General features: G+C 43.1%; 2 protein-coding genes across 6 annotated transcripts in view; one reads left to right on the top strand and one right to left on the bottom strand.

Annotated features, from left to right (window-relative positions):
* The window catches only part of KIAA0232 (KIAA0232 ortholog), an 82,551-nt gene extending 63,964 nt beyond the window's left edge, over positions 1–18,587 (top strand). For 3 of the 5 annotated variants that reach the window (XM_060254324.1, XM_060254321.1, XM_060254325.1), the window contains 4 exons: positions 1,106–4,385; positions 14,242–14,350; positions 15,411–15,508; positions 16,072–18,587. In XM_060254324.1, coding sequence (XP_060110307.1) covers positions 1,106–4,385; positions 14,242–14,350; positions 15,411–15,508; positions 16,072–16,233 — 3,649 coding nt within the window. In that variant the 3' untranslated portion in view covers positions 16,234–18,587. The remainder of the gene's footprint in view (positions 1–1,105; positions 4,386–14,241; positions 14,351–15,410; positions 15,509–16,071) is intronic. The other 2 variants (XM_060254323.1, XM_060254322.1) reach the window with 2 other exon arrangements.
* Positions 18,588–22,769: 4,182 nt separating this feature from the next.
* Positions 22,770–25,455, bottom strand: CCDC96 (coiled-coil domain containing 96). Its single transcript, XM_060253785.1, has 2 exons — positions 24,505–25,455; positions 22,770–23,388 (listed from the first exon to the last, which is right to left on the bottom strand). The coding sequence occupies exons 1-2, from the start codon at positions 25,453–25,455 to the stop codon at positions 22,843–22,845; spliced, it is 1,497 nt and encodes a 498-aa protein (XP_060109768.1). The 3' UTR covers positions 22,770–22,842.
* Between the last annotated feature and the right edge of the window lie 92 nt (positions 25,456–25,547).

Genomic DNA, 25,547 nt, shown 5'->3' with positions numbered 1-25,547 from the left:
CAGTACTGAGGTCTGAACTCTGCTCACGACCTGAGTTCGATTCCGGTGGAAGCTGGATTCCGGTAGCTGGCCCAAGGTTGACTCAGCCTTCCATCCTTCCGAGGTCGGTAAAATGAGTATGAGGGGAAAGTGTAAAAGACTGGGGAAGGCAATGACAAACCACCCCGTAAAAAGTCTGCTGTGGAAACGTTGTGAAAGCAGTGTCACCCCAGAGTCGGAAATGACTGGTCCTTGCACAGGGGACCTTTCCTTTCCTATGGTTAGCTTAGTTTTCTAACATTGAGGCTAGTTTAGTTTGCTAGCTTGAGTGGGTAAAGTTTGACAGTATCTCAATTATAGTGTTTGAAACACTGTGTGCACTCATGCCACTGTGGCAGTGTTTTTCTCATATCAGTAATTTTAACCAAAATGTTATTTATTTATTTGTTGTTTATGGAATTTATATCCTGCTTAATTAAAATGCTCTTTGTTACTGTTGTTTATACTTTTCACAAGGATAGGTTCCTGTTTATATTAGGCAACATTTTTTTGGGGAGGAGGAAATAGAATACTTTGAGATTTAAAATAGAGTGAATAATAGGTGCTTCAGCAGACAAAGGTGTTCATAGCAGAAAACATAATTATTGCTAAATAAAAAAGGTAAAGGTAGTCCCCTGTGCAAGCACCAGTCGTTTCCGACTCTGGGGTGACGTTGCTTTCACAATGTTTTCACGGCAGACTTTTAATGGGGTGGTTTGCCATTGCCTTCCCCAGTCTTTTACACTTTCCCCCCAGCAAGCTGGGTACTCATTTTACCGACCTTGGAAGCATGGAAGGCTGAGTCAACCTGGAGCCAGGTACCTGAACCAGCTTCTTCTGGGATCGAACTCAGGTCGTGAGCAGAGGGCTCCAACTGCAGTACTACAGCTTTACCACACTGCACCACGGGGCTCTTTATTGCTAAATATCCAGTAACTATTAGAATGGGATGGAGTCTTTATTAGAATGGGATGCAGAACTCCTCAGCAGAACAGAAAAGTATAATATATAGTTAAGAGTTACTTTTATTTTTTTGTAATGGTTGTGTATTGATATAAACGTGTGGAATTTTTTGTCTTTTTTTCAGGTACTATGAAGCATTTCCACCTCTTTCCAAGAAACCAGTTTGCCTGCAAGAAATTATGACTGTATGGAATAAATCCAAAATTTGTTCTTACTCCAGCTCCTCCTCCTCCTCTACTGCCCCACCAACTAGCACGGATACATCGTCGTCTCCCAAGGACTGCATTAGTGAAAGCGAAATTTCTAAAGAGAGAAACGGCAACAAAGGACCTGCAGATGTGCGTGAGAGAGCCTCACAGAAAAAAGATAAAGATGAAAAAGAGAACAAGTTTGGAAGCAGCACTATTGAAGAGAAACCCGCTTTATACAAAAAACAAGTCCGTCATAAATCTGAGGGAAAGATACGTCCTCGATCTTGGTCTTCTGGCTCTAGCGAGGGAGGTTCCAACTCTAGCAGTAATCAAGCTGAATTAAAAGGCACCACCAAATGTGTTAAAGTAAGGCATAAAACAAGGGAAGTTCGGAGCAAAAAAGGACGAAATGGGCAAAGCAGGCACTTGGTAAAAGCCAGCGAGAAGGCTGAAAGGAAATTTCACGGCAGCAGCAGCAGTAACGGATCTATCAAACAACTGTGTAAAAGAGGGAAAAGGTCATTCAAAGAAACTGGAAGGAAAGATGCTGGGAATTACGAGGGAAGAGAGCTGTATTTTGATAGCAGAAATGAAAAGGAATATAAAGAAGAGCCCTTGTGGTATACTGAGCCAATCACAGAATATTTTCTTCCCCAGAGTAGGAAAAGTAAGCTTGAGACAACATACCGCAGCAGGCAAGATACGTGTGAGATAACATCTGAGGCTGTAGAAGAACTAGCTGAATCAGTGCAAGGTCTTTGCATTAGCAACAATAATATTAATAAAACATACCTCGCAGCAGGTACTTTCATTGATGGCCATTTTGTGGAAATGCCTGCAGTTCTAAATGAGGACATTGGCCTCACTAGGACCTCAGTGTGTTCTCAACCAGAGGACGACGCACACTCAGATGGTGTTCATCTGTCAGAATTAACACACTTCTATGAAGTGGATATTGACCAATCCATGTTGGATTCTGGTGCCTCAGGCAAGATGCAAGGAGAGAGTCGGATTTTGAATATGATTCGGCAGAAGAGTAAAGAGGGGGCTAATTTTGAGGCAGAATGTTGCATAGTGTTTGATGGGATGGAGTTGCAAGGGGAAAGTGCAATATGGGCAGACTCAGCCACCTCTGTTGGTGCTGAAGCGTGGTTCTTGCAAGATCTTAGTAATTTAGCTCAATTTTGGGAGTGCTGTTCATCTTCTAGCTCTGGCGATGCTGATGGGGAGAGCTTTGGAGGAGATTCTCCTGTTAGGCTTTCCCCTCCCTTAGACAGCACAATGCTTAATTCACACATGCTTGCAGGCAATCAAGAGCTGTTTTCAGATACTAATGAAGGGTCTGGTTTAAATTCTTTTTCAGTGTTTGAAGTGCAATGCAGTAATTCTGTCTTACCATTTCCTTTTGAAAAACTCAGTTTGGGAAATGAAAATACAGATTCTAGTAGCAATGTTGGTATGTTTGGGAAAACACAGTCTAGATTGTTAATATGGACCAAAAATAGTGCCTTTGATGAAAACGAACACTGTTCTAATCTGTCGACAAGAACTTGTAGTCCATGGTCATACTCTGAAGAAACACGCTCAGACAATGAGACTTTAAATATTCCATTTGAAGAATCCCCTCAGTTTAATTCGGATGATGTTAATTATGTAGTTCCTAGAGTGTCTTCTAGTTACGTAGATGAAGAAGTTATAAATTTTTTGCAAGAGGAAACCTGCCAGGAACAGGCTAGGCCTTTAGGAGAAATGCCCACGTTAATTTTTACGAAAAAATCTAAACTAGAATCTATTTGCGGAATCCAGTTAGAACAAAAATTTGAAGGCAAAGAATATGAAACTACACAAGCGTGTAGTGACAGCAGTCCACACGAAGATGACTATGGCTCAGGGGTTATTAAAGACATTTGGACAAATATGACAGACAGAAATTCTGCAGCAATTGTGGAAATAGACGGCATAGAAGAGGAATTATTTTCAACTGATGTCAATAATTATTGCTGCTGCTTAAATAATGAAGCAAAGGAGGAAGTTCTTCAGAATCTGAATAAAGCTGTGCAGAGATCAGAATATCATCTTTGGGAAGGTCAGAAAGAGAATTTGGAGAAAAGAGCTTTTGCTTCAAACCGTGTATCAAAAGTGGATTGTGGTGATTATACTACACCCTCCAAACCCTGGGACGTTAACCCAGATAAAGAGAGTTCATTTATTCTCGGCGGAGTCTATGGGGAGCTGAAAACATTCAGCAGTGATGATGAGTGGGCAGTGGTGCCGCCCAGTCACTCAAAAGGCAATTTATTGCAGTGTGCAGCATCTGATGTAGTTACAATAGCTGGTACAGATGTCTTTATGACCCCAGGAAACAGCATTGCCCCTGGCCACAGACAGTTATGGAGACCATTACTATCGTTTGAACAGAGCGAGCCATTGAAGTGTGGTGATCATGGATTAAATAGGGGCTTTTCATTCATCTTCCATGAAGACTTGTTAGAAGCTTGTGGTAATTTTCAAGGTGAAGAGTCTGGTGTTGAATACTCATTCTCTTCCTTTGACTTGAATAATCCATTTTCACAAGTCCTTCATGTAGAATGTACATTTGAACCGGAAGGAATTGCGTCCTTCAGCCCTTGCTTTAAACCCAAATCTATCCTTTGCTCTGACTCTGATAGAGAAGTTTTTCATCCTAGAATATGTGGTGCTGGAAGGACGCAGTACAGAGCGATAAGGATTTCTCCAAGAACTCACTTCCGCCCAATTTCTGCATCTGAACTTTCTCCATGTGGTGGAAGTGAGTCTGACTTTGAATCAGAGAAAGATGAGGGGAATATTGCTGCCCCTCCTCAAGCTGAAGTGTTTGACGATCCACAAGCAGATCTCAAACCACTGGAAGAGGATGCAGAAAAAGAAGGGCATTATTACGGCAAGTCAGAGCTTGAGTCTGGGAAGTTCCTTCCTAGGTTAAAAAAATGTGGGATGGAAAAGAGTGCCCAGACATCTCTGGATTCCCAGGAAGAGTCATCTGGAATGTTGCTGTCAGAAAATGAGAATTCTTGCTTAGAGTGCAGCATGAACGAACTGCAAGACGTGAGCACTGTGGAAAGCTCTCAAATGAGTTGCAGTGTTGTGGAGCCACAAGAAGAGGAGAACAAGTCTTGCAATTGCACAGATGACTCATACAAAGATAATCTTGTTTCTTCAGCACAGCTGAAAGAGGTACCTTCTTGTATAATATCTGTCTAGTTTTTTTAATGTAGCTAAAAAGTTGCTAGAAAGATCTTTTTTTAGCCGTATGAAATGTAGTGGTCCAGCCATGTCTGAGTGCTTCTAGCCCTGCAGAGCTGGGCAGAGCATGCAAATGGCCCCGCCTCATCTGGCAGGGCTGCGGAAGACACCCACTCAAGCTGTACAGGAGATGGGGCTGGCTGGCTGGCTATGGCTCCATCCCTTCTTTGTGGAGGCCGGCCCAGGGGGTGTGGCCCTTGCCTGGAGCCATTTTTTTCTCCCCCGTCCACTTTTGATGGATTAAAGTGGGGAATTGAGCAAGATTTAGTGAAAAAGCTAACTGGATCTAACCCAAGGGTGCTTAAAGTTATAGGTCACAAACCAGACTTCACCTACACACACACACACACACACAAATATATTTTAGGGGTATTTGGACACAATGTGTACAAATATGTGATATAAACCCAAGAAGTGTGGAGCGGTGGAATCATGAGGTAGGCTATTCTGGGCTCCCTGGATTGAAGAGGGGCTAAAATATATTTAAAATTATTTTTTAAAAAACACAATTTATGGCTGCTCTGAGGCTTTGAGATGAGGCATTGTGGAGTTTGGGGCCCAGAGTTCTTCTTGTATGCTAAGCAGCATTGAAAATGCATTAGTTACCTCTTAATTGCCTTTGACTACAGTATCAGTCAAGCATAACACGATTTTTGGGCCCTTCTGGTTGTCAAGTACCACTTTTGTGTGTGTGCTTACCTCTTTAAATTGAACTGGTGCCAATTCTTGTGTAAGTGCCAATTCCAAGTGGAATAACATTATCGCTAGATGTAGCTAAAGGAACTGCCTATTGGCAATAATGGCCAGTTTGTGAAGACTCAGTAGCTCTAAATAGCAAGGCTTGGATCCAACGAAGTACCCGTGGAAGGTGCTAGCCTATACACACTTTTCCTATCCCTCTTCTGCTGAGCAACCCATGAGACATCTGAAATAGGGCAGCTGCTTTGAGAGCACTCTCAGCCCCACCCACCTCACAGGGTGTCTGTTGTGGGGGAGGAAGATAAAGGAGATTGTGAACTGGTCTGAGACTGAAATTCAGAGTGGAGGGCAGGATATAAATCCAATATCTTCTAAAAAAAAGATAAAGCTGGAGGTCACAGGACCCACATGGACAAAAAGCCATGTGGTTGGGGGGAGCTGGGTGAAATAGCCCCACTAACCCCTGCAGTGGGTGAAATAGCCGCACTAAACCAGTAGCCTGCCCCACAATTATGTGATTTTGTATCTACATGGGTCCTGTAATCTTCATTGTCAGCTTTTGAGAGGACAGGTCTGCATGTGACTTTATTCCCTTTTTTGTTAAATCTAAAGACAAAATACTATGCAGGTTGCTGGAATAAAGTTAATATTCACTGATGAGCATTTAAAGGCCAGTGATTAAGCCCCCCGGATGATTCAGGTAGAAGTGTGGTTATGAATATTGTAATATATGCTTTGAATAATGTCACCAATTTTTCAGATTTAAAAAAAGCAGAAGTGATGAGTTTAGTCTACACCAGGTCTGGCAGAAGACCTGGTGTAGAATACTAGTTTGATGATGCTTCTTTCTGGGTTGGATCCAGTTTTATCACCATAATTACAGCACCTTTAATAGCAGTGGCCATCCCCACGCAAGCACAGAATCTAGATTTGTGACAGGACTCTACAATTCATCAGTCAGTCCAAGCGTCTGCTCCAACGCTTGTTGCTGTGGAAGGCTTTCTGTTGATGAGTGCTTGAGAAGTACTCTGATTTCTGATGGTGTGCCAATGTCTTACACGTAATGGGAGGCAGCAGCGATTCCTTCCTTTTCTAGGGTAGGCTGGGCCTGTACTAACAGGAGGATTCCAGATAACACCTTTTTTGCCATCAAGTCACAGCAAGAGATGTTCAGAGGTGGTTTCCCATTGCCTGCCTCTGCATCACGATGCTGGAATTCTTTGGCGGTTCTGCTCCAAATATGAACCAGGGTTTACCCTCGTTAGTTTCTGAGATCTGGGCTATTGAGGTCAGGGCAGAAATTCATTTTGAAACTCCTATTGCATAGACACACACCCTGTGCCGCACTTCTCTTCTCCCAGTCTGATGTCACATTTCTCTTAGGTCTTGAGGCGCTGAGATCTTACCCCATTTGTGCCAGTTTAAACGAATGCAGTTCAGCCGGTCCTCTCTCAAGGAGTCGCCTTACGATTCACGGGGAAATCTATAATGTATTAAAAGGGCAGGAGTTAAACATCTGCCAAGTATTAATACCACTAACTTCTCAATTCTCAGGAAGTGATAAAAGTTTCGTTTAAAACATTCTGAACATAAACTTGCAAGAGAGAAGAAACAAATCTCATAAATGAACAGAAGGCTGGAAAAGCTTGAGGGCTTTCCAAGGAGGGCATGGCTTCCGTCTTGTAGGACATGAGTGTGTAGTACTTCTGCTTCTCCTTTTTGACAGATTAAACATTGCCCATGCCCATGCTTTTGTGTGTAGGCTCACTTCCTCAGATACATAGAAATGGAAATTACCAGTTCATATATATATATATATATATATAATATAGGGAGATGCCTCTACATAGGTGAACAGCTAATTAGCATACAGCTTAATGAAGAAGTTTTTACATATGCAGAGACTAAATAGCAATAACAAGCTAAGTTTATAGATTACATTATGTTTGGATTTAATTATAGGGAAAAACAGTGGAGCAATAAATATGTCAAAGTAGGAGACTAATAATATCCTTCTTAATTGTTAAGAGTAATTGAGACTCTGTTGTTACGCTCCTGCAACTCTCAACTCAAAACAGTTCAATGCATCATCCGTGACTTACAACCTCTACTGAAGAATGACAGTTCTGTTTCACAAGTACTGAGGTGGTGGGAGAACCTTTTCTTGCACACAGACCAGCCCCCCGGTCTCAAACAACTCTTCACTCACAATAAAGCAGCATCTAATTTGAACATGGACACTGGGACGAGGACTTGCAGTAAACCCAGATGCCAACTTCACCCCCTCATACACCCAGACAACACAATTACTGGACCCAACAACGTGAACTACACCATCTCAGGCTCATTCACTTGCTCATCTTCTAACATTGTAGATGCCATTAAATGCTAGCAGTGCCCTTTGGATCTCCTTCATGGTCTCTGTGCAGGCCACACACTGGGGTACTGTGCCTGCACTGTGCCTCTCCTCTGGAAAATTCTAGAGCTTATATTTTCAGCAGACATTTCCTTAGCTCTGGGGAGCAGGCGTTGACTGCATAGGTGAACTGAGGAAACCCCCTCCCCCCTCAGTTTGTTCCTTACTGCTTCCTGGCCGGTTGGAATTTTTTCTTCCTTCTGCTTCTCCTTGCTTTTCAACGATTCTACGGGACTGTTTCCAGATAAGATTTCTGTTTCTCTTTTTTTTTTGTTCTCCGTTTGTTCCTCTCTGTAAAAAAAGAAGAAAAACCTTTATCACCTTTTCTTATTTTTCCCTCTGTCCCTTCCCCTCCTTTTTTTCTTTTCCTTTCCCTTCCCCTCATTTTCAAACTTGTCTGAGGGAACTATATGGAAGGAGGTCCGTTTTTTAAGTGCTGCATGTCTTGCCACACAAAAATTCCCCCAGGTTGACTCCTGCACTCATTGCACTAACTTTAGTCATCAGGCATGAAAAAATAGAGCTGTGCACCCAAAAACCCACCTTTTGGGAACTACCCTTGATCCTTCAATGGCACAGCCCTTGGGTACATAATCGACACTGCCTCCCTCACATAAACAGCTTGCGGGAAAGGGCAAGATACAAATCTAAAAATTAAATTAAAAAGTGAAGATGACAGACACTAGTTCCATTGCACCCACCCCAGTTCTACAGAAGGTGCACCCCATCACAGTAATGGGTTTAACGACCTCGGCTATGGTAGTTCGCCAGACTCCAATGGAACCAACTGAGAATGCACCTCAACCTCCAATTCTACTTTCAGAGCCTAGAGATACTTCTGCACAACCGGACACCTTGATCCCGTTGATTTCCACAGAGCCATCCCTCCAACTTCTCCAGCTGGAGGAAGTGCCTCTGCTTAAGCAGGTCCCCAGGTCTCCAGCTGCTTCTCTTCACTCGGACCCGAGGATATGTCTCTGGTTGCCTCCCATTTTGAGAATTATGCCTCTTCCACAGAAGAGCTGGAATGCTCTCCTCAATTGTCGGCCGTTTCAGCCAGGCTACCGCTGTTTCCTGCATAGAGATCACTACTACTGCCACTCTCCACACCAATATGAGGATGCTTCCTATGGCAACCCTTACTGTTAATCCTGTCAATGTCATTTACATAAGAACATAAGAGAAGCCATGTTGGATCAGGCCAATGGCCCATCCAGTCCACCACTCTGTGTCACATAAGAACATAAGAGAAGCCATGTTGGATCAGGCCAATGGCCCATCTAGTCCAACACTCTGTGTCACATAAGAACATAAGAGAAGCCATGTTGGATCAGGCCAATGGCCCATCCAGTCCAACATTCTGTGTCACATAAGAGAAGCCCTGTTGGATCAGGCCAGTGGCCCATCCAGTCCAACACTGTGTCACATAAGAACATAAGAGAAGCCATGTTGGATCAGGCCAATGGCCCATCCAGTCCAACACTCTGTGTCACACAGTGGCCAAAAAAACCCAAGTGCCATCAAGAGGTTCACAAGTGGGTCTAGAAGCCCTTCCACTTTGCCCCCTCCCCACCCAAGCACCAAGAATACAGAGCATCACTGCCTCAGACAGTTCCAATAATATACTGTGGCTAATAGCCACTGATGGGCCTCTGCTCCATATTTTTATCCAAACCCCTCTTGAAGCTGTCTATGCTTGTAGCCGCCACCACCTCCTGTGGCAGTGAATTCCACATGTTAATCACCCTTTGGGTGAAGAAGTACTTCCTTTTATCCCTTTTAACCTGGTTGCTCAGCAGTTTCATTGAATGCTCACGAGTGCTTGTATTGTGAGAAAGGGAGAAAAGTACTTCTTTCTCTACTTTCTCCATCCCATGCATAATCTTGTAAACCTCTATCATGTCACCCCGCAGTTGACGTTTCTCCAAGCTAAAGAGCCCCAAGCGTTTTAACCTTTCTTTATTGGGAAAGTGTATTCCTATTTCACTGACTGCAGACCACTTTGTACTTACCATACCAATCGATACGAACCCAACCGAACCAGATCACCAGTTCGAGACTGTGCCCATCCAGACCGCTTGTGATCATTGCTGAGAGATCATGCTCAACTACACCCATGAGTTCCACCCTCAGCTACTGTGATCCAAATGACACCGAAGGATGCTCCACCACCTTCAAAGCCATACTTGGATCCAACTGATCCTTCAGCACTGTCCAAACCCTCTGAGGTCAGAGATGATGACTGACACTCCAAATCCTTCCGATGTGGAGTTTGAGATACCTGAATCTGAAGAGGTCCTTAACAACGATGAAGACAGTGCACCCAAGATCCCTGATCTTGACCATTCATAGTGCATTCATCTTCCAAAACAAGGCAACCCTGTCTTTTTTAACCCTCCAGACAGAGATGGATGTAAAGTTGACTTACTCGCTAAAAAAGATTTATATTTTGACTTGCCTGGCTTCAGAGATGAAAATCTACATCTCTTATTTTGCAGCATACGATCACTGTATGTTGAAAGAACTCTCGCAACTCTTTATGCAACTTCTGGCAGAATCCCAAAGTGAAGCTCTGAACCTTGTCCGGGAACTTTCCTGCACTTCAAAGCAACAAATATTGACTGTTAAACATACTGCGTCCTACTTCTCAAGAACTATGGCCTCCACTGTGGCTCTTCAGCTGTATGCTGGGTTGAGATCTACTGCTTTACAACTTGATGTCAAAAATAAAATAAGAGAATCTCCCATTCAATGGAGAGCCTTGACTGATGAGAAATCAATTGGCGACGGTCGTAAAAGGCCAAGATCTTGGGGGTCGCTCCACCTTCTTTCTCTCATGACTCCTGGAAGTGGTGCCAACTCCCTAACAAGCAAGGCTACCTGCCCTGCTCTAAATCATCTTCTTCCAAAAAGCTTGCACAACAGAACAAACCTTTTTAAAGTTCCTGCGAGCCACAAGAATTCCACTCCAATTGTCACTCCACTGACAGGAACCAGATTGCTCCCGTTTGCCACCACTTGGGAGCTTATCACCACCGATACCTGGGTCCTCACCATCGTCAGGATGAGATATTCTATAGAGTTCAAGAACAAACCATGTGTTCCTGTTTTCGTATCCACTTCCCCATTGCCTACACCTGCAAGAGATCCAAGAACTCTTAGTCAAAGGTGCCATCGAATCAGTGCCTGTTTCCCAACAGGGCTAAAGGGTTCTGCTCATGATATTTTGTTGTCCCAAAGTCAGATGGAGGCCAAAGACCTATCCTAGACCTCAGAAACTTGAACAGATTTATAAAGACATTCAGGTTTTGAATGGTCACGTTGCAGGCAATCCCTGCAAATCACTGAATGGCATCCATTGATCTCAAGGATGCCTATTTCCACATCACAATACGACCACAACATCACTGCTTTCTCCGTTTTGCTGTCAGACAACATTACCAATATAGTGCCCTACCATATGGGATTTTGACGGCTCCCAGAATCTTCACAAGGTGTATGACGGTGGTGGTGGCGTACCTAAGAACTCAGAGTGTGCAGGTATATCCTTACATAGACAATTGGCTTTTTGTGGCTTGCTTGTCTCAACAACTTCAAACTGATCTCACCACTACTGTTCATCTCTTCTCAGCTCTGTGTGTCAGTTGTGAAAAACTGTGTCTCATTCCAACAAACCATACAATTCATTGGCACGTGCCTGTTCAGCACAGAGCCATTTTACCAATCAATCAAGTAACCAGTGCTTTTTTTGAGCATGAATGCACAGGAATGCAGTTCCGGCTGACTTGGAGTCAGGGGCTGTGGCCTAATATGCAAATTGGACTTTTTCTACAAAAAAGCATTCAGTGAAACAATGGTGATGTCAAGGGTATGACCTAATATGCAATTCGTTCCTGCTGGGGGTTTCCTACAAAAAAACCCTGGTGGTAACCATCCAACACTTAGCGCTGACCTTCATAAGAGCTCCGACCCAGAAGGCTGTACTCATCAAGTGGTTACTGGACCTCTTGGCGTCTACAGTGTTCATAATCCCATTTGCTCAGCTGCAAATGATGTCACTACAGCTGTGGTTCTTACGACATTTCACTCTATCCACCACCGAAACCTTTACTAATACCAAAAGATGTGCTTCTGCCCCTAAAATGGTGGACATGCCACGACAATCTTCCCCTAGGAGTCCCATTCCACCTGGAGAACCCAGAAGTAGTCATCTATACAGATGCCCCTCTGTGGGGCTGGGGAGCCCAATGCAATCACATCTATGCTGAAGGCCAATGACCTCTCGACCATCGAACTCTTCACATCAACAAACTGGAAACACAGTCAAACACGCTCTGGTTTCCTTTGCCCCCAGCCTTCAGGGCAAACTTGTACAGATTGCATCCGACAATGTGGCAATGTTATTTTATCTAAATAAACAAGGAGGCACGACATCTCCTTCCTTATGCCATTTAGCCATACAGATTTGGGACTGGTGCATCATGCAACAGGTGTACCTCATTGCAGTCCATGTGCTGGGCATTCTAAACTCTTGTGCAGATCACTTGAACAGGGAGAGTTTAGTGGAACTCAAGTGGAAGTTAAACCCTTTTTACCTGACTCCCATTTTGGCAATCTTCAAGAACCCAACCATAGATATGTTTGCTACCAAAAGCAACACCAAGTGCCTTCACTTCTACAGCAGGATAGACCCAAAACCATTGTCTCTTGAGGATGCTTTCCTACACCAGTGGTCTGACCATCTTTCTTACGTTTCTTCTAATCCCATTAATTATTCGAGTACTTCAGAAGATACAAGAGGATAAAAACGTCTTGCATCCTGATAATGCCTTGGTGGTCCAGACAACCATGGTTCTCAACACTGTTTCACCTCAGCAGTGAGACCTAACTTACATTGCCGGTGGTTCCAGATCTCCTGATACAACAGAACAGTTACTATGTCGTCATGATCTGGGTTTCTTCAGGCTCACCGCCTGGAGAATTAGACTATGAACGTCACACCAGAGGTGGAAAACATCTTACTCAATGCTCACAGACCTTCAACTAGGAAATCCTACACTTTGAAGTGGAGACAATTTGCATTTTATGCTTTGGATAAGGGTTTCAGTGCCCCTGCTGGAGGTTCTATCCTATCTTACTATGTTCTGTTCTGAAGTCCTTTGTTTTCTTCTCCATAAAGGTGCATCTTCTTTGTGTGGATGCATCTGTGCAGCCACACCCATCCACCCTTCCTTCCCCTCAGCTGGCTCTCCTTTCTCATTTACCTTTCATCCTTCGGACTGCCAAGCGGTGTAAGGAAGGAACTGTTGTTGTTTTTTGGGGGGAGGGGGTTTCCTCAGCTCCAGGCATGCACAGTTGATGCCTGCTACCCAAAACTGAGGAAAGGCCTGCCGAAAATATAAGCTCTAGAATTTTCCCAAGGAGCAGCACAGCATAGGTACAATACCCCAGTTTGTGGCTGCAACCTGTTTTTCCTGGCTCTCTACTTAGGGCAGACAGGACAAACCTTACACCAAAGAGTAAAGGGACACAAATCTGACATCAGGAATCACAAGACTGAGAAACCTGTAGGATAAAACTTCAGCCTTCCAGGACATTCAGTGGGCAACCTCAAAGTTGTTTTATTGGAAAGGAACTTCAGGAACAGATTGGAAAAAGAAATCACTGAATTACAAGTTATTACAAACCTCAGAACAACCCCCCCCCCCAAGGACTGAATAGGGATATTGGTTTCTTATCTCGTTACATATGCTAAACTTATTCAGTCCTTACATATGTATTCTCACTAAGCATCCTCTGTATTTTAGTACGTTTCTTTTTTGGAATAGTATATTGGAATAGTTAATGTAATGCAATGTCATTAATATTGGAATGTGTTCCTCTGACATAACACTGTACCCCCAACTCAAAGGAAAGGATGCTGTTAGCTAACTCCATGCTTGAGAGGAGAATTACTCTTAAAATTTAAGGATATTTTCACACATTCGTCTCCTACTCCTAAAAGTTTATTATTATTACTTTGACATAGTTATTGCACCACTGTTTCCCCCTGTAATTAATCCAAACATATTGTGACGTATGAATGTAGCTGGTTGTTGCAATTTAGTCTGCATCTACTAAAACATTGTATGCTTATTTGCTGTTCACCTATGTAGAGAGGTGTGTGTGTATGAAGTGTTAACGTCCATTTCTATGTATCTGAGGAAGTGCACCTGCACATGAAAGCTTTTACCTTGAATAAACTTTTGTTGGTCTTAAAGGTGCCACTGGACACAAACGTAGTTTTGCTGCTTTAGACCAGTACAGCTGCCCACCTGGATCTATTTTCATGGACTTTAATATTTAGCTTAAAAGTGCTACAAGCTTAAAACGAGAAAGAGATGCAACATGAAGCTATGGAACCATGTACAATGTGAAAGTACATGAGGGAGAAAAATCATAGCCAAAATATAATGCATATTGAACTTCTCAATAATATTTACTCAGTTTTATTAGCATGATTGGTATATAGAATCAATCAAGAATAAGATTGAGCCATTTAATACTGTAACACGAATGCCATCACAGCTTATTCTCACATACAGATTAATCTTAAACCACAACTGTATTGCATTGCATTGTGGTAAGTTGGGCCATTTGCTTTAAACTGAAATACAGTTATTCTCCAAACAGTTTCCTGGATTGAATAACGATCTTCAGAAAATAAGCTACAATCAAGCAAAGCAGTGCTGGTGGGAGAAAGCTCTCTATACCCCACTCTTCCCTACGCCACAGTATGAAGGTAGCAGCATCTTTTTTAGCTGAAATGTAGAATGATCGGTGTCCATGAACTAGAAGCAAAGAGTATAGGAAGTCAGCCCTCTCACCAAGGGGGGGAAAGAAATTTGCCATCTTCTGCTTGCCATTACTACATTCTAGTGCAACAGTGTGGTAAAATTCTAATCCCTTGCCAGACTATTCCCTTGAGTCCTGACAGTCATCACATAGAAGGCAGTAGATGCCTTTTCTGCACAAGGAATGCGGGGAAGTGGTTGGTGAGCATGGTCACGGGGCTCTCACAAACCCAGGGAAAGGCTGCTGGCAGAGCTGTGGGGACTTTTTGTTTCTACTGGCAATCTTGTTCTTTCTGCTTTGCTGCGGGAAAGAAAGACAAAGGAACATGACTATATTAATTAGCTAATTAGTATGTATTTATTAAAATATTAATACGTCACCTTTCCTCTTGGCTTAAGGCAGCTTGTTATGCTGGCCCAGCTGCTGCTGGAGTAGCAGGACTGTTGGATTGAACCTATGAAGCTGCCTTCTACTAAATCAGACCCCCGGTCCATCAAAGTCAGTATTGTCTACTCAGACTGGCAGTGGCTCTCCAGGGTCTCAAGCTGAGGTTTTTCACATATATCTGCCTGGACCCTTTTTAGTTGGAGATGCCGGGGACTGAACCTGGGACCTTCTGCTTACCAAGCAGATGCTCTACCACTGAACCACCGTCCCTCCCTATTGGATTGGCCTGCCTGAGAAGATACTGACTAATTTGTAAAACTTAGAATAGTGAAAATAAGGAATATGGGGAACTTGACAAGAAGCTGAATTTTTAATCCATACTTTTATTAATTTTTTTTTTTTTAGCAAAGTAGAGTTTGCCATAGAGGCCTCTTGCTTGTACTGGTTTGCATTGCAGTTCTCTCTGCTTTTTGACACTTTAATTATTCTAATCACAGATCCTTATTTAGCACCTAATAAATAATTTTATCATTACATTTAATTAAAAGCAACAGTTTGTAATAGAATTCCATTTTCTTTCCCCCATCCCCCAATGAACCTCTCAAATAAAACTTTTAAAGAATGCTGTACAAGTGTCGAGAAGGAGAGTGGTATTGGAGAATGTACAGATATAAAAGAAATGCTGCACACTGAAGAACATCTTTTAGATATTAATATGGTAAGATTTTTTAGTCACTATGGAATTGATTTCAACAGTCCCGTGACTAGATATGAAACAATCAGGACCATGAACTTGTCTCCTTTTTGTTTTAAAACCATTTCATTCATCGAGGTTTTTGACCAGAATAGGCTGTATCTGTCGGAAACTATTGCGATTTTTGCAAACTAAAATCATAGAAAGGTTGTTTTAAAGTGGCAAAGAAATCAGGGGAAAGCTGCTAACAAAAGTATACCCAGTAAATTAATGTGAAAAACCAGGATCCAAAGAAACACTTGATTGACAGGAAAGTGCTTTCTCTTGTGGGGTTTGGGGAAGTTGTTGTTTTCCCTTCTTGACTATAAATCCATTGCTTTGAATCCCCTTTTGGATTTGGGAAGTCCCAAGGGTTTTAGGGAGAAAAGTCATATCCAGGTGTTCTTTTGGATCCAGGCCAAGATGTGAATATAAAAATGTATATGTGGGGTTACTTTGCTCTAGGAGAAATGTTCTTTACCATTCTCCTTTTTGTAAATCCATAATAATTCTGCATTTAACGATTTTTAAAAAACATGAATCCATAGGTATCTTCTGTTCACGAAGCAAGATGTGCAAACCCTAGAAGCTGTGAAACAAAATCAAATGGCTTTAGGAAGAAGCTCTACTCCAGTGATAGCTCCAGCTCTGAAGGCTCAGCATCAGAAGGGGGAAATGAAGAGGAGCTTTTTTCTCGAACTCATCTGTAAAGCTACAAAGGAAAAGCCAATGGTTAAGATTAGCCTGAGATGGAAAACTCTCTTCCTGAGAATCTGTAACTTGAAATTAAATTGAGTTTCCCTTTCAGTTCATGGATTCAGAAGTGTATTTATCTTTCTCTTCTTGGTATTTTTATTTTCAGTAGTTGGGAGCACTGTCCCACTGGAAGGCTTTTCTTTTCTCCCTCCAAACTCTTAGCTTCTTGGCTATTTGGACCTAGAGTAGATTGTGTTGTCAAATCAAGAATGGATGTGCATGTGATTTGTCTTAGTAGTATCACTGCTCTTTTGCATTCTAGCTGCAGTTACGTTTATTTTTAACTGTAGCCCTATCAGTATTACTATCTTACTAGCATTGCAGTGTCTACAACTATTCAGAGATTTTAATCTTTTAGCACATTAGGCTTTGTTCTTTAAGATTTGGGAGATAAATACTTAACACTGTAATCTATCAGTGCCTTTCTGAATGTGGGAGGAAAGCGTGTGTGCTGTGTCCAGTCTAAGATCTCATAACTTTGGAGTAGGAATACTAGGGCTGTGCTTTAGAGACTTTCAGAAACTGTGTTTTCTATGCTATGATCTCTCTTTTTGACTCAAATGAACACAGTTGAAACTATTGTTTGTTTCCTTCTTGCTAACTGAGGGAAGTCAAGGATTTTTGTAGGCAAGGGGGAAAAAAACACAATTTTCTCACCCCTCCCCAACCCACTTCCCCTCTTGTTTGACTTTATCTTTCAGGGTTTGGTGTTGTAAAGTAAATAATTAAAAGCAAGTGACACGTAACTGACAGATCCCTGGCACACTTCTTCATAGGAAGCCCTTTTGATTCAGTAGAACTTACTTGTAGCTAAGTGTGCCTCAGATTGTGTCCTTAAGCTCCCTGGGACAATGAATGGGCTGTGGATTGTGTCACAAGTACAGAGATTTGGTCTGGATGACTGAAGCCATCTCAGAGTCACTATTCAGCCTTTTCTACGCAGAGGGTCATTCAAAGGAAATCCGGGGGCTCCTGCAGTTAGCTATTCTTGTGGCTCTGATTTAGCAAAATTGGTAGCTAAACTTCGTCTCCTGAGAGAATGCTAGGAGTAAGTTGTGTGTTGTAAGTGGGAGTGGGGGACATGTGTGATTGCAGTAGTGATTGTTTGCTATATGTGACCTGCTCTTAAAAATTTATTTTAACATAGTCAGTGCATCTGTCAAGTTGTAACTGTGCAAGACTATCAACTCCCTGTGCTACTAACGTATTATGCAAATCATATGAGCCAGGAGGAGCAATATTGGTTTTTACCATTTCATAGTTTAAAAAAAAATGATCTATACAATAGTAGCATGTTTAAGACATCAGAAAAGTGCAGAAAGTTTACTATTGACTTGAAAATGCTAAGCCATTAATTTTGAGAGGCAAGAAACTCCTAACAGTTATATAGTTGTTTGAAATGGTGAGCTAAACTGGCTTTGAAATTATATTCTGTGCTAGTGAGCTAAACTGAATTTGAGTTTTGTTGCCTTTTCTTAATTGGTAATACATGATTAAGATATCAGGCATCAACACCTTCTAAGGTTGCATGTATCCTTTCTGTTGAAATTCAACTCCATTGGCTTGGTTTGTACTTTACAGGGAAATGTTATTAATAACTGCTTTTAAGCTACATTTATTTTAGCGTTCATTCAATGAATCTTTACGGCGTTTTTGTTTTTTTTTTCCCCTTGAGATTCTGGATAAGTTTTTATATATTTACTTTCTTCTGGAGCTTCCTTAAAAATGTTGTATAGCACATGCACTGAGAATATTGTCTGATGACATGAAAGCAAAAAGAAAGAAATGGAGAAAATTCTAATGATTAACTTAACGAGAGTGTCATTAGCAGAATAAAGAATGACCAAATGGGACTATTTGGGAGGGGAAACCCACACCTTTTTAACTCAGCTTATTTAGGATAGAGATCTCAGTGAAAGGGTGTCGTCGATGTTGGTTACCTTATGATTTAATATTTTAACACCTTTGGAAATTTACATGTTACATGTGTGGGCAATAACAAATAATATTTATTTGTTTTCATAATTGAATGGAAAAAAATTGAAGCTTTCCAGTGAGAAGGTTGATGTGTGAGTTTGTGTTTTTTTTTTTTTTTTTGCAAGGATAATTTAAAAGTGGAGATGCTGAAATGCACTGTGGTATGAAGCGCATATCCATAGCACTGAAGTATCAGTTTTTCATTCCTGAGCTGAATTTGTTTCTACTTTTTTGCTTCAAGTGCTCGTATTGTTCTGATTTCACATACACCAGAGTAACTGAATTTGTTTTTTGTGGAGTTACTTAACACCAAATAAAAGATAAAAGGACAGTTGCATTGTTTTGCTTTGTCTGTGTTTTTACAATCAGCATACAAAATTCTCTGTTTAATGCTAGTGAGTGGCAAATTATCCAAAGACTTCCCCTCCTCCCCTTTGTTGTCGAATTCCTCACAGTAATAGAAATTGCATTTGCAGAGAAGACTTTTGTTTTTATATTTTAGCAACCTTGGATTTATCAGCTTCCTTAACACCATTTTTAGAGCCTCTTAAATCAGATGAATTGTCTAAGCCTTTGGGAGCGCAGCTTCAACAACACTTTTTCCTAACTTAAATGGACTGTACCATTACAGTGGAAACACTTTTTAAAGAGCTATTTCAACTCACTAGAACTCAGTATCTTCTCTTGACCCCACTTTATGCTAAAATGTCTTTGCATCTCATAGGATGCTCTCCTCCCCTTGAGGGTCTCTAACCACCTCTCACTGCCCAGCCCATGTGTACCACCAGAGGTCTTTGACAGCAGCTGCTTCCACTATACCAGCAATATGTATGCAGTCAGGCTAGTTATAACAGCCTGGAAGTGATGACCCTAACGTCAGGACTGGCTTGTAAATCTAGAAAATATGGTGTAATGAAGATACGGTGATGCAGGCTTTCTCAGCTTGCTGTACTTGCAAACAAATGGAAAATGGGCTGCAAGTGGCCCAGAGGTGATATTGCAGCATCAGTATCCTGAATTTTTAAAAAAAAAATCTGCAGCCCACTTTAGCAACAAATTGCCATATTCATTTACTTAGAATGTAAACTTAGTAAACTTAGTGAGCCACCTCAAGCAGGTCCCTAAAAAATGTCTTTGTTAATAAAAAATCAAAATCCTATAAAATTTTAAAACATTAAAACAAGCCATAAAAACACTTAAGCAAATAAAATTGATGTATGCAAGACAACCCACTGGCTAGAAGAGGATTATAGAAACAGTTTCTGGATAAAGAGAAATGTATTGGCCTGGCATCTGAACATATGAAGCTGCCTTATACTGAATCAGACCCTTGGTCCATCAAAGTATTGTCTTCTCAGACTGGCAGCGGCTCTCCAGGGTCTCAAGCTGAGGTTTTTCACACCTCTTCGCCGGGACCCTTTTTTGGAGATGCCAGGGATTGAACCTGGGACCTTCTGCTTCCCAAGTGGGTGAGCCTCAAGAAGGAAGGAAGCACAAGTACTGAAAAAGTCCTGCCTTTGGTCACCACTTGCCTCTGCAGACAGGCACAGAGAAAAGGGCTTCTTGTGTGAGAGGATCTTAACTGGTAGGCTGAAATTATGGGAGGCAGTCCTTTACATACGCTAACCATCAAGCCATTTAGGGCCAAGTCTGTTTTCCTGGGCATGCTGTGCACAGCTAATATGACTACCCCTCTGGATTGTTACACCCTTCTTATCAGTTGCTGCATTTGCTTCAATGGAGAGCAGAATCCTTACTATTAATTTCCTTTCATTTTCTGGCTGTGGCATTCCTCAATCTAGCTGCGGCTTCACTTCCTTCTCACTGAGCTGGGAGAGTTTTCTGAAGCCAGACTTATGTTTAAACTTCCTTTACAGCAGGGATGGCTGAACTTGCTTCATGGAAGAGCCACATAGAACAGATGTTAGAGAGCCGCAAGACACGAACGTCAGATGTTTGAGAGCCACAAGGAAGGAATGTAGGAAGGATGGTGAATAGATGGGGGAGAGGAAGAGGGAAAGAAAGCTACTTTAAATGCATTCTCCACACTGCCGGCTGGCTTGGTGAAGTGATTTCTCCAAGCCAGCTGACAGAGGAGTGGGGGCTTCAAGAGACACACAATGTGTGTGAAAGTCACATGTGGCTCCTGAGCCACAGTTTGGCCATCCCTGCTTTATAGACTGAGTGGGTTCATTTGTGTTGCTCACAAGTTGGAAAGCCATTAATTAGCCTTCTGCTTCTCAAGTAAAGACTGTCTCAGCAATTCAGTCATGACAGAAAATTTGCTATAAGAGTACTCTCAGCCATTGCTGCTTCCCTCGGCCATTTCGAAGTACCCAGATACAAACGTGCTGCTTTGCTGGAGGGAAAGAATACCGTTAGCTCTCATTTTTGTCGTGCTGAATTCCATTTAGCTTAAAAGTCAATCCTAATAGTAAAACATTTCCCTGCGCTAGAGTTCTCTTGACAATATTTGGAAAAACTGCTTTTGTTTTCTGTTCTTGTTTCATCTGTTGCATACATATTTCTCTGCAACATGCCTCATTGCCTGTTTGTACAATACTGGTGGGAAAGCAGGGGGTGGTTGCAAAGGGAATGTTAATTGAAACATTTATGCCTCATGGCTTCCGTCTAAGACTCAAAGGCAGCTGCCACAGATTAAAAACAATAATTGTGTAATTTTAAAAATACCATCAACAGATAAACCAGTACTGAGCAATCAGCAAAATGCAGCAGTTGAGGGGGAGGTAGGGTTGCCAATCCCCAGGTGGGGGCAGGGGATCCCCCAGTTTGGAGGCCCTCCCCCCGCTTCAGGGTCGTCAGAAAGCAGGGGGAGGGGAGGGAAATGTCTGCTGGGAACTCTGTTATTCCCTATGGAGATTTATTCCCATAGAAAATCATGGAGAATTGATCTGCGGGTATCTGGGGCTCTGGGGAGGCTGTTTTTTGGAGTAGATGCACCAAATTTTCAGTATAGCATCTAGTGCCTCTCCCAAAAATACCCACCAAGTTTCAAAAAGTTTGGACCAGGGGGTCCAATTCTATCAGCCCCAAAAGAAGGTGCCCCATCCATTATTTCCTATGGAAGGAAGGAATTGAAAAGGTGTGCTGTCCCTTTAAATGTGGTGGCCAGAACTCCCTTTGGAGTTCAATTATGCTTGTCACAGCCTTGATCTTGGCTTCACCCCTAATGTCTCCTGGCTCCATCCCCAAGGTCTCCTGGCTCCACCCCCAAAGTCCCCAGATATTTCTTGAATTGGACTTGGCAACCCTAGGGGGAGGGGGCTTAATCTGTTTAACATTTGTTGGATTTTACTGAACTTGAACATATATGAACATATGAAGCTGCCTTCTACTGAATCAGACCCTCGGTCCATCAAAGTCAGTATTGTCTACTCAGACTGGCAGCGGCTCTCCAGGGTCTCAAGCGGAGGTTTTTCACACCTATTTGCCTGGACCCTTTTTTGGAGATGCCGGGGATTGAACCTGGGACCTTCTGCTTCCCAAGCAGATGCTCTACCACTGAGCCACCGTCCCTCCCCAAACTTTTTGTTCGTCAAACACATCTCACAATATGGGATGCCAAACAGAAATGTTTTAAACAAAATGGATTTGTTTTACATGCTACATTTACAGCAAACATCCTGTTTGCTATCTGATAGCTTCATACTTGTAACCAATTTGCCTCATGAAGACAAAATGGATCTTTGAACCTCTCACGGTAGCTGTCGTGTATGAATGCTGCCAACGTAGGCTAAAACATTAAGAATCTACAACCAGTGTTGGGTTTATACTCTCGGGTGGCTGAGATAATTATGTAGAAAGGAGGTGGAGCACTTACAAATACAATTGAGAATCAAGGCTTAATATTTTCAGAGCTCCTTTCACACAGTCCCATTAAAATGAATGAAACAGTTCAGTGGCTAACACCATGCAACCCTGCCAGAGTTTTCCTGGCTGCCAAGGGAATGGAAGGAGGAAAAGCTGAAGACAGGTTCAGATGATTGGCTGGTTGGCTGATGGGTGTGAGGGACAAAAGGAAGCTGGGAAAGGGAAGGCTTTGGGGCCTGCCACTGAAAGGAAAGAGAAATAATGGGGGGATGGAAAATGAGATCCCCCAGCAAGTCTTTGTGGGTCCCCTGCTTGTGCAATTCTAGTAATAAATAACAATTATGTGCATTTTAATGCTCTGTGACTACAGAGGCAAAAGGAAAGGCACTATGGCCTTGCCTCCCCCCAAAAATGGGCTTTTAGTTTCACCACTTCCATCACAATAAGAGTAGCAACAGGGAAATATCAGCTGGTATTCTTCCCAACTGGACATAAATGTCTGTTAATAAGTCACCTCTGACCTTGTCAGACGGATTTCCTTCTGCTATTCTGACTTTGTAAGTCTTGTCTTTAAAAAAAAAATCAAAAACTGGTGTTGTCTTTTCATATATATGCCTGCAACCAGCACAATCTATTAAATGCCTGATGTAAGCCATGTGGTGAAAAAATTTTTTTCTCAAAATGGCAGAATAAAAATACTGTAAATATTTAATACCCTTTGTTCACACAACATTTTTAACACTGAACAAAGTTGTTTAGATTGGTAGAAAAGATTTTATTCCTCTGATTTTCTTCTTAACTCCCGCACAAGTAAGGGCAAGTCCAGCATGCTGAAGTTTCAGTACTTCCAGCCTCTCCTTCATGACCTCCGCAGCATTCACTTTCTCCTCAAAATCCCTCAACAGTACTTTATCTCCAAGCAAGCCACATTTCTGGTGAAGCTTTTCATTATCCATTCGCAACCTATCCCTTGCCTGTTTTGTCTTGGTTAAGATATCTCTTCTTTGGGCTACTAGAGCCTCCACTGCCATCAGCTGAGCCTTTTGGCCGTAATTCTCAGCTTCCACAAACTGCAATTTTTCCTTTACTTGAGTCAGGACTTGCACTGTGTTGGTAATCTTTCTCCGGAGTTTCAGAAGTTCCTCATTGCGTTCTTCGATCTTTTCATTGTAGGTCTGGTTCTCTATCTTCAGCTGTTCGAAATCTATTAAATGCAGACCTTCTGCCAACTCCTCTTGAGCTTTTAAGTTTGCATCAAGCTTAGAAATCCTGTGTTTCAACTTTATATTTTCCAGACGAACCTAGAATGATTAAAAACAGGTAAACTACACTAGCAAATAATCTGCCTGCTCTAGTTTTACTCAAGCTATACAGTATGGCCAGAGAGAAGGCAGCAGATAGGCACACCTGAGCCTGGATATACAGCTTAAGAAATCTGGCTACCAACTGTCATCAGCAAGGCCTGAGAAAACAGGCAACAGCCTGCCATGGTTGTGATAATATATGTGCTACATCCTGTGAGCCTGATGCGGAACTTGCCTTTTCCCCATGAAAAGTTCATAGACCACAATCTGACCTTGCTTACAAAAAAGACATGCCTCAAAGAATGTGACAAAAAAGATGGAAGGTGAAATCTGGTAACTTTATGATTATTCTGTCCCTTTTGTAATTCATTAGAACAAAGTTTAATTTTGAGTATAAGCTTTTGTGTGCTGCATACAAAAGCTTATACCCAGAATTAAACTTTGTTGGTCTTTAAAGTGCCTCTGGACTCAAAACTTTGTTCTGTTGCTTCAGACCAACACAACTACCCACCTGTATTTGTAATTTATTATACAAGAACTAATTTTTAGGACTGAGGGCAATTAAAAATTGCTGAGCAATGCTTTTAGCTGTCCTATGTTGTGCTGATGATTTCACATTTTCCATGTAAACTAAATCTGAAATTGCTGTCTCTGTCTGTTGCAGCAAAAATACAGGAGGAGGTCTTGGAGCACATAGTAAGTTTTTTTTATTACAGCATATGCTTTTCTGCCCACACAATCAGTCGCCATAGGTTTTAGTCTACAAAAGCTTATACTGGAATAAAAACATGTTTGTCTTATATATGTTGACAACGGGGTTTGATAATTGGATTTTGGGGAGTATGCAGGATGTGTATAAGCATGGAAATGGATTACTACAAAAAAGATCACATGATTACATTTAAAGTGTCTTGAGGTCAGGCTATGAAAGGGATTTTTTTTTTTTTTGCTCATCCATTTAGAGAGTAAATGGTTGCTTAGAAACAGATATCCAGATAAGTAAATGGGCAAAGACCTTTAAGAAGGTTTGGACAAATTAATAACCCAAGACTACATCTCTGCTTATCTTCAATGCATTGTTCGTGCTCTTCTTCTCCCAAAAGGAGGGCTCACCTCCGTCATCTCCTTTTCCTTGCTCTCCTCTCTACACTGTATCTGGTCCACCTGGCGGATGGCTGCCTGCTTGCCCCCCAGGCGCCGCCCCATGGTATAGACGGCCACCTCCTTCTTGGCAGCCTGATAGGTCTTCCACTGCCTGTTGACCTTGGCCAGCTTCTCCTCGCAAGTCTGCTGGAGGGCGTCCATCTGCTGCTGGTACCAGGCCAGCTCCTCCTGCTGCTGGCTCCGCAGCTCCTGCAGCATGGCTAGGTAGCGGTTGTAGCGCTGCTCCTTGTCGGAGATGTGCTGCTCGAGCTCGGCCCGGGCGCGCTCTTTGCCCTTGGCCTTGTTGAGCGCCTCGGCCAGCCTGCCTTGCAGCTTGGTGCTGTAGTGGCGGAGGCGAGTCCGTTCGGCCCCCAGCTGCCGGTACTGCTCCACCAGCTCGGCCCTCTGCCGCTGCTCCTCGGCCAGGCGCGCCTCCAGGTCGTCCTCGCTCTCCTCGCGCCGCAGCAGCTCGTCCGGGCTGCCGCCGGGCTCCAAGCCCTCGTGGGCGCTCAGCGCCTCCAGCTCCCGCAGGTGCGCGCTCAGGCGGCGGCTCAGCTGCTCGCTCACCTGCAGCGGCGGCGGCTCCGATGGCTCGCCCTCCTCGAAGCTGGCGCTGGTGGGCAGCAGCCCCTCCGACAGCGACGCCTCGCCCGGGCCCTCCTCCTCGGCCGCCGCCCGCTCTGCGCTAGCGGAGCCCGCCACTCCTAGCGGAGGACTCTCGCCAGCTCCCTCGGCCCCCGGGGAGGCCTCCTCGCCCGCCGCCGGCGCCTCCTCCGCTCCCCACTCGGGCGGCGAGGCCTCTTCCGGGCTGGCGTCGGCCAAAGCAGCCTCAGGCGCCCTCTCCGGCAGCGCCACGGCCCCGGGCTCCGCATCCCCATCCCCGGGCTCGGCCTCGGCCGCCGGCACCTCTTCCTCCTCCATCGCCGCTTCCCTTCGGCCCGGGTCGCGTTGCCACGGCAGCGCCCCCGCCTTCCCGCAGCCAATGAGGCGAGGCGAAAGGGCTTCGACGGCTG

Source organism: Heteronotia binoei, chromosome 14, assembly GCF_032191835.1.
Source record: "Heteronotia binoei isolate CCM8104 ecotype False Entrance Well chromosome 14, APGP_CSIRO_Hbin_v1, whole genome shotgun sequence".
Classification (NCBI taxonomy): Eukaryota; Metazoa; Chordata; class Lepidosauria; order Squamata; family Gekkonidae; genus Heteronotia; species Heteronotia binoei.
The sequence above is the reverse complement of the archived record's forward strand: the minus strand, read 5'-3'. Positions and strand labels throughout refer to the sequence as shown.